Source organism: Mytilus californianus, unplaced genomic scaffold (genome assembly GCF_021869535.1).
Source record: "Mytilus californianus isolate M0D057914Y unplaced genomic scaffold, xbMytCali1.0.p SCAF_3, whole genome shotgun sequence".
In the NCBI taxonomy this organism is placed as follows: domain Eukaryota; kingdom Metazoa; phylum Mollusca; class Bivalvia; order Mytilida; family Mytilidae; genus Mytilus; species Mytilus californianus.
Window position 1 is genome coordinate 75,216,441 of NW_026262679.1, and position 9,664 is coordinate 75,226,104.

The window sequence follows — 9,664 nt, forward strand, 5'->3', positions numbered from 1 at the left end:
TAAATTCTGTACATACATCCTAATCAGTTTAGTTATCCTCATAGCAGGAACCATTTAAGTGATATTTTTTCTAATTGTCAAGATTTACTTAATTGTGTCACAAGCCAGAGGGACATCAGGTAGAATATTATTTGGTGTAAGAAAGATACTCCAGTTTTTCAACTAATTTGTAGGTGTTTACATGTTTTATATAAAAGTAAATTTGTGTATGTGACATCTATTATGAATTATATCCATTAATTTTATATTCAAGCTTATTATTAAACAAATGTCCCTTCCCTGTTATTATGAGGAAGTTAAGAAAATAAAAATGACTTATTTCTTAAATATTTTGTCATTTGATTGAATGATTTTATAAATGTTCTGTCATTCCCAGGATTAAAATTTTTCTATTTTTTTATGCATACAATTTATTATTACATTTGTTAAAAATCCTCAAATAGTATATTGTTTAATACGTATGTTATGATTAGCAATATGAAATTGGCAAAAGATATACGATATACATACTGCTAAATTGACAACAACACTTAAATAAACTGCAACTTTTATTGGCCAACATGTTTCGCTGATCAGATTAGTGTCTTCAGGACCCCATTTACTTATACATATATAAATTGAATTCACGGTAAAAAAAAAGCGCACTTACCACAAAACCCAAAGGTTGAATGAACTGCTCGAGTAGATAATAGGTTTAAACTGGATATAAAAAAAAACTTTCTTACTGCAATGGAAGCATTTCTTTCTGATTTTCACAATTTTTTTGGTTTTGTTTTATATCAGATATTGTTAATCTGAATCTTAAAATCAGATATAAACTTACCTATCTTTAGGAACTTGAATTCTCTGTAAAACATTCTCCCTATCTATGTCATAAATATAAAAATAAGTCTGCATATTGATGGCATCAACTTCATTCACCATGAAAACAGCAAATCGACGACCAGCATCAATCAATAGTTTATCCTTAACATTTGTGATACGTTTGCTCTTTAACAACTTAAATGTGGGTCTTGTATCTAAATTTTCTATAGAAAAATAATTTATACTTTCATCAGTACATTTTGTTGACTCAGCAGATTTCAATACAACACAGAAAGTTTTGTCATCAAAGATTATCGGTGAAACAAAGCTCTGGAGGTGTTTTAAGATATCAACTTCATTCGACCAGTTATGTTCAAACTGGAAAGTCCAAATGAAAATATTTCCTTTAGCATCGGATGATATCACTAAATGTCTATCACCTTTCAATTTTTCTAAAAACTTTACTTTTTTCACCCATCCAAAATGGATATTTGAAAAAGAATTGAGCATGTGACCACTATGGAAGTCCCACACTTTAACTGTGTAATCAGCTGATCCAGTCAAAACGAGGTTATCTTCCCTGTTCACATCGATACTCATCACACCGTTAATGTGACCTGCATACAAACAGTACATGCTCTCAGTAGCAAAGCTCCATACAGCAGCAGAATTATCATAGGAAGCAGTATAGAGGTACTCCTTGTCAAAGTTCAGATCAGCAATGCTATGAGCTGCTATCATTTTCTCCAGTTCGTTAACTCTGATGTTCCATATATAAACAAATCTGTCTTCTCCACCTGAAATTCAAATCAGATGCCCAAGTTTGAACGAAGCATTTCAAAAAAAAGAATACTATATCTGTAAAAATATCAAAAAATATCAAAATATATCAATATGGATTTAAATAATAGGAGTTGACAGGCATATATCAATGAGACAACATTTCAATAACACAAAAAACAGTTATCTAGATGTCAACATATTATTTTTAACAAAAGAAAAGTGTTTTCTTTAATACTGTGGATTCATTATTACTTGTGGGACACCAATTTCAGTTTATTTCATGGGTAACCGTGAACCACAAATTTAAATTCTTGTTGAAGTACAAAGTTTCTATATGCTTGTTTGCTGACTTTGGCAAAACCACAAATTCAAATATCCACAAAAGTACAATTTTTCCAAAATCCAAGAACCCACGAACATTCGTACCCACGAAAATAAACGAATCCACAGTAGGTGTCTTTTGGTTATTTGTGTTCTTGGGTTGCTTTCCTACTAATGTACACTCCTCATCTATTTTGATTCATATTTATACAGTATGTCATCCTCTTAATTCTGTTACATTCTAGAAAAATTGTGAATAAGATTAACACAGACAATTATACACCTGCCATCAATACCACATTCCCTACTACTACTACTGTAATCATTTTATTTTGTAGAATAATCTATAAAAATAAAATAAAATGTAGAAATGATGTAGAAACGTCCTTAATAAAAAACAAAATAAATCTTATAAATTGAAAATGGATGATTAATTGACCTGAGGAAAACCTGAAAAAACTACAAAGTATATGTTTCATTTGTGAATAAGTAGATCCTTATCTGGGAAGTTGAGGGGGGATGTACATTTTTAATCTGTCAGTCAGTTGTTCACACTTATGTCTTCATGACTTTTTCCTATTTTTTTTTAAAATATCAATTCTAAATATGGTATCATGGGGTGTAATAGTTCAAGTTTGCATTTTATTATATTCAAATGGTATATTATATCTGACAGGAAATAAACTGATTTTTGGTTTTGAGTTCCTTACATAAATACCTGGAATAAACTAAAAACTTCATATTCTTTCTTTCTTTATTGATATTAGGTAAAGCCCCTATTTTTTTCAAAATTATTTTCAAAGAATAACTTTCTTTCTTGCAAATAAAAGCTGTCCACTTCTGTTAAAAAAAAAAAAATAAATTATGATATAGGAGTTAAATATTTCCTAAATATTGACACTTTAAATTTTGTTTTACTTGATCACACTTTTTATAGGAGCCAGAGAATGTTTTAACCTCTGAATAAAAATGCAATAAATATGTCTGAATATTATTAACAACACTAATACATCCTCAGCATTGTTCCTTTGCTTTAGAAAAATCAGTGGTGTAGGAGTAGACTGAAAAGGGGGCCAAACTTTCTGAAAGTGACAAACAAACAAAAATCCCATAGTCTAGCAGTTAGTCCTTGGCCTCTATCATTTTTGTCATGCCTGCAACATATTGTTAAGGAAGAAAAACAAAGTTATTCTACATATTGTTGTTGTCATAACATTTAGGTTCAGTCTGTGTTTAGAGTATTTTTGGACATTAATGGCTTTATCAAACCTTCTTGGAGTTTTATGAAACTTGGACAAAAGCTTTTGTATTTTCAAAGACAGTATCCAGATAAAATTTAGAAAATATTTTATTAATTTTTCCTTATTTTACTGATATAGGAAATAGTTTATTTTGCAGTTCACATTAAGATAAATTCTACAATTAAAGTTTGTCAGACATCAATAACTTTTTGTTAAACCTTCACAGAATTTATGAAATTTGGACAAAAGCTTATTTATGATAAAAAAATATTATCCAGAGTAAAATTTTGTAAATATTTTTTTCACTTTTCTGTATTTTACTAATTCCTAGAAGTCTGACAAATTCACTCACATCTTGTCAAGGAGAATTCAGAAATGATATGGTATTTTTGGAGACTATGCTGAACAAACAATATGTTTCTTGGTTTTTTTGTTATATTTGGTTGCTGTCTCCAGATCTCCTTTTCTTCATACATGTCATATTGGTACATGTAGTAAATAAATTTCTGTTATCTTTTTTAATGTTTGTGTTGTATGTCTCAAAAGGCTGCAGAATACAATCTGGTATTTAGGGGATATTCTAATTTTTTATTTCATATATGTCCTTTAAAATCCAAGAAAAAATATCGTTTTTTCACTTCTGAACATGCATCTTACCAATAGCTAACATGTTTCCATTGAGATATAGATAGGTAACATTAACATTAGCCGGCTTGATTATCTGTTCTCTTATAGATTTTCTGTCTGCCATATGTCTGTTCCTACTGATTCTCTTTGCCAGTGTATGTACATGGTTCCTTGTTATCTTTAGAGGTTGTTTCAACCCTGCCTCCCAAATCAGACGGGACCAGAGGGAGATACAGTCTGTTACTAACCTATTCCAAGTTCTATTTACCTGCACAAGAAATGATGTGAAATAATAGATATAAGAAGATGTGGTATGAGTGCCAATGAGACAACTCTCCATCCAAGTCACAATTTGTAAAAGTAAACATTATAGGTCAAAGTACAGACTTCAACACGGATCCTTGGCTCACACCGAACAGCAAGCTATAAAGGGCCCCAAAAATGACTAGTGTAAAACCATTCAAACAGAAAAACCAACGGTCTAATCTATATAAATAAAATGCTTCGCTGGGCGCAGCTTGATACGACCGCAGAGATCGAACCCTGAACAGTTGGGGCAAGTATGGACACAACATTCAAGCTTGATACAGCTCTGAATTTGGATTGTGATTATATATTTGACACAGCATAGGTTTCTGACACAGAAAGAATGTGGTCTAAGAACTTGAATTTTTTTAATTTACCTATTATGGTCCAATGTCCAAAATCAAAATACATGGTTAGATTCAGCATATCAAAGAACCCCATATATTCAATTTTTGTTGAAATCAAACTAAGTTTAATTTTGGACCCTTTGGACCTTAATGTAGACCAATTTAAAAAACGGGACCCAAAATTAAAAATCTAAAAACACGGTTAGATTTGGCATATCAAAGAACCCCAATAATTCATTTTTTAATGAAATCAAAGTTTCATTTTGGACCCTTTTGACCTCAATATGAACCAATTTGATTACGGGCCCACAAATAAAAAATCTAAATACATGGTTAGATTCAGCATATCAAAGAACCCCATATATTCAATTTTTGTTAAAATCAAACTAAGTTTAATTTTGGACCCCAATTTGGACCAACTTGAAAACTGGGCCAAAAATCAAAAATCTAAATACATGTTTAGATTCAGCATATCAAAGAACCCCATATATTCAATTTTTGTTAAAATCAAACTAAGTTTAATTTTGGACCCTTTGGACCTTAATGTAGACCAATTTGAAAACTGGACCCAAAATTAAAAATCTAAATACACGGTTAGATTCGGCATAACAAATAAACAAATGTGGTCAAAGATTTTACAAAAATTTAATGCGCCATACTGTGCAATTAAAGATTACTTCTTGAAATTTTTCAATATTTGAAATTTGAAAAAAAATTAATAATTGAAGAATAATTCTTTTTAATTTCTGAAATCTGAAATGAGAAAAAATTGACCCCCCACAATTTCTTTTTACCCCCCCCCCCCCTTTTTTTTCCCAAAAAAATTCTTTCCCTCAAGTTATGGTCATAAACTCAATTCAAATTTCCAATGGAGTTTGCAACCATAATTACCCATTTAAATTTACCATAGTGCTAACTTAATCTATTTTATAATAGAATTTAAAATATAGTGTCAAATCTTTCATATGGATTTTTTTGTAAAAAAAAAAGATGCAACATTTGCAGATATATTTACTGGTCTTCCTTTATAAATATGCATTTCTTTAAACATAATTTAAAAGCAGTGTAAGGGAAGTAACCAAAACGTTGTATTTGGATTACCTCCCTTACACTGTTTTAAATTATCTTAATTGTTCATTAACCATTACTTTATACATAATTTAAAAGCAGTGTAAGGGAGGTAATTTCAATGATGTATTTGATTTATCTCCCTTACACTGCTTTAAATTATGTTTTGTACTAATGTATTTGTCCATTAACCAGGACAACCTTGTTTTCCCCCTTTTTTGCCCCTAATTCATAAACGGTTTGAGCCATAACCCCCCAAAGCAAATTCTAACCATCCCTTTGTGGTATGGAAACTTGTAGTATAATTTCAGAGAGATCCATACACCGTTCCACAGTTATTGTCTGGAAACTAGAAAATGCTTATTTTTGGCCCCTTTTTGGCCCCTAATTCCTTAACTGTTGGTACCATAACCCCCAAAATCAATCCCAACCTCCCTTTTGTGGTATTTAACCTTATGGTAAAATTTCAAAGAGATCCATTCACTTAAACTAAAGTTAGAGTGCGAAAACCAATGTGTCTTCAGACTACAACGACGACAACGCCAACGTCATACCAATATACAACCTTTTTTGCAGTCGTATAAAAACAAGAAACACTTATGAACCACTTCAACAAACGACAACCACTGAACATCAGGTTCCTGACTTAGGACAGGTGCAAACAAATGCAGCGAGTTTAAACGTTTTAAAAGGCACCAACCTTCGCCCTACCTGAAACAATAGTGTAACATCACAACATAGAAAGACACACTATAAAATATCAATTGAGATGGCTTAACTCAATCAAAAGAAATATTAACAATAAAATGCTCCGCAGGGCGCAGCTTGATACGACCGCAGAGGTCGAACCCTGAACAGTTGGGGCAAGTATGGACACAACATTCAAGCTTGATACAGCTTTGCATTTGGATTGTGATTAAATATTTGACACAGCATAGGTTTCTGACACAGAATGAATGTGGTCTAAGAACTTAAAAATTTTAAATTGGACATTCGCCTATTATGGTCCAATATCCAAAATCTAAATACATGGTTAGATTCAGCATATCAAAGAACCCCAAGAATTCAATTTTTGATGAAATCAAACAAAGTTTAATTTTGGACCCTTTTGACCTCAATGTGGACAAAGTTGATAACGGGGCCACAAAAACAAAAATCTAAATACATGGTTAGATTCAGCATATCAAAGAACCCCATATATTCAATTTTTGTTGAAATCAAACAAAATAAAAGTTTAATTTTGGACCCCGATTTGGACCAACTTGAAAACTGGGCCCATAATCAAAAATCTAAATACATGTTTAGATTCAGCATATCAAAGAACCCTAAGAATTCAATTTTTGTTAAAATCAAACTAAGTTTAATTTTGGACCCTTTGGACCTCAATGTGGACCAATTTAAAAACGGGGCCCAAAATCCAAAAACTAAATACACGGTTAGATTCAGCATATTTAAGAACCCCAAGAATTCAAGAATAAAACCCCATTGAAATTGGTCAAGAAATAAGCAATTTATACGAAGTATCTTCTTTTGCACAATATTGTGCAATTAAATATTTCTTGCTATTGCGCAATACTGTACAATTGACAATTTCTTGCTATTGTGCAATCTTGTGCAATTGGATATTTCTTGCTATTGCGCAATACTGTGCAATAGAAGATTTCTTGCTATTGGGCAATACTGTGCAATTGAAGATTTCTTGCTATTGTGCAATACTGTGCAATTGAAAATTTCTTGCTATTGCACAATACTTATTATATAATAATTTACACATCCTGTTTGGTGTGCATCTCCTACCATATCATTATTATTTGCTTTTAAATATAAATCAGAAATAACCAACTTAAAATGGAAAATTTTAAAAGAAAAAAAAAAGGAAAAAAAGAAAAAAAAGGAAAAAAAAAAATCCCCCCCCAAATTTTTTGAACCCCCTTATGATTCATCACCCCCAAACTCAATCCCAGCCTTCCCTTTGTGGTATGGTACCTTGCAGTACAATTTCAGAGAGATCCATACACTTGAACACAAGTTATTGTCTGGAAACTAGAAAAATGTGTTTTTTGGCCCCAAATTCCTAAACGTTTAGGGCAATTACCCCCAAACTCAAACCCAGCTTTCCCTTTGTAAAATGGAACCTTGTAGTACAATTTCAGAAAGATCCATACACTTACACACAAGTTATTGTCCTGAAACTAGAAAAATGCTTGTTTTTTGCCCCTTTTTGGCCCCTAATTCCTAAAATTTTGAGGCAATTACCCCCATCATCAATCCCAGCCTTCCCTTTGTGGTATGGTACCTTGCAGTACAATTTCAGAGAGATCCATACACTTGAACACAAGTTATTGTTTGGAATTAGAAAAATGCTTATTTTTGGCCCCTTTTTGGCCCCCAATTCCTAAACGTTTCGGCAATTACCCCCAAACTCAATTCCAGCTTTCTCTTTGTGATATGGAACCTTGTAGTACAATTTCATAAAGATCCATACACTTACACACAAGTTATTGTCATGAAACTAGAAAAATGCTTGTTTTTTGCCCCCTAATTCCTAAAATTTTGAGGCAATTACCCCCAAAATCAATCCCAGCATTCCTTTTGTGATATGGAACCTTGTGGTACAATATCAGAGAGATCCATACACTAACACAGAAGTTATGTCTGGAAGTTACAAAAATGCTTATTTTTGGCCCCTTTTTGGCCCCTAATTCCTTTACTGTTGGTTCCATAACCCCCAAAATCAATCCCAACCTTCCTTTTGTGGTATTGAACCTTGTGGTAAAATTTCATAGAGATCCATTCACTTAAACTAAAGTTAGAGTGCGAAAACCAATGTGTCTTCGGACGACGCCGGACGACGCCAGACGACAACGACGAGAACGACGACGACGCCAACGTCATACCAATATACGACCACAAAAATTTTTTTGCGGTCGTATAAAAACAAGTGAACATACACTGAACTAATAAATTTGATCTATGACACAATGTTAATACAAAATTAATAAAACAAGGGGGTTAGATGTAAAACAATATCAGAAAGACAACCATAACCTTGGACAAAATGCCGCCAAATAAAATAACGTACACAGGTAAATAAAAATAATTTTGTTGTAAGGTAAACATGGAGTACGGAAATAATTTTTACAAAATAAATAATTTTGTTGTTCCTAGTACGAGAACAAAACTGAAAATTTATTGTCATACTAAACACTTATCAAAGGTGGTATATATTAAAAATAGTGAGACGAGATATAACACTAAATGAGTAAACATTAAATAACAAAAACACATTACAAATTATATCAACAGGTCAAATTAACATGAAAGTACGATTTGAGAGTACTCACTGTTACTGAAAGCTAGTTAAAAGCCAAAAACAATTAACAATAAAAAATCATGCACCAGAGACTAAAACACATCCCAGGGAATAATATAAAGATATGAACTAGCTGTAAAAAAGATTTTTTACTGTTTTACTGGATATCTGTAAAAATTAATTATGACATCTTGGTAGGCTGTTAAATTTTTTTGTTTATGTGATCGTCTTTAATCTGAGAAACATAATTTGATTATTAGTTTATTATTGGTTTTGAACTAGCTTTCAGTGACTACAAGCATGACAAGTACTCTTAGATAGGTATTTTTTGTCATTTGTTTTTATGCTAGTTGGGTTTTTTTTGTGCTTTGTGCAGATCTGATGGTCAACCCATTTCCAATTGGTTTTTATTGTGTTCTTATATTGTTCTGTTACATCATAGTCATAGGCTAGGAGAGAGTTAGCCACCCGGAAACATATTTAACCCCGCTGCAATCTGTATGTGCCTGTCGGAAATTAGGAAGCTGTAATTACCGGTAAGTGTTTGTTTTTTGTCGATGTATATCATACATTGTATTTGTTTTTTTATTATTGTTTTGTTATAAATCAGCATGTTAGTTTTTTGTTTGAATTGTTTTTATATTTTGTCATGTCAGGGCCTTTTATAGCTGACTAACAGTTATTAGTATGGGTTTTGCTCATTGTTGAAGACCGTACAGTGACCTATAATTGCTTAAATCCACGTAACGTTATATGGACTCTGTTTGAAATCTGTTTTTTAGCAACCAAACCACATCCCCTTATTTTATACTAGCAGTAAATAATAATCTCAATTTAAACATCTACAAATCTAT

At 31.9% G+C, this 9,664-nt stretch overlaps 1 protein-coding gene across 4 annotated transcripts in view; it reads right to left on the reverse strand.

Moving 5' to 3' along the window:
• LOC127733250 (F-box/WD repeat-containing protein 2-like) overlaps positions 1 to 9,664 on the reverse strand; it is a 32,214-nt gene that overhangs the window by 443 nt on the left and 22,107 nt on the right. For all 4 annotated transcript variants that reach the window (XM_052242577.1, XM_052242578.1, XM_052242581.1 and 1 more), the window contains exons 3-4: positions 3,807 to 4,044; positions 824 to 1,601 (exon numbers count right to left, since the gene is read on the reverse strand). In XM_052242577.1, the coding sequence (XP_052098537.1) occupies positions 824 to 1,601; positions 3,807 to 4,044 (1,016 nt within the window). The remainder of the gene's footprint in view (positions 1 to 823; positions 1,602 to 3,806; positions 4,045 to 9,664) is intronic.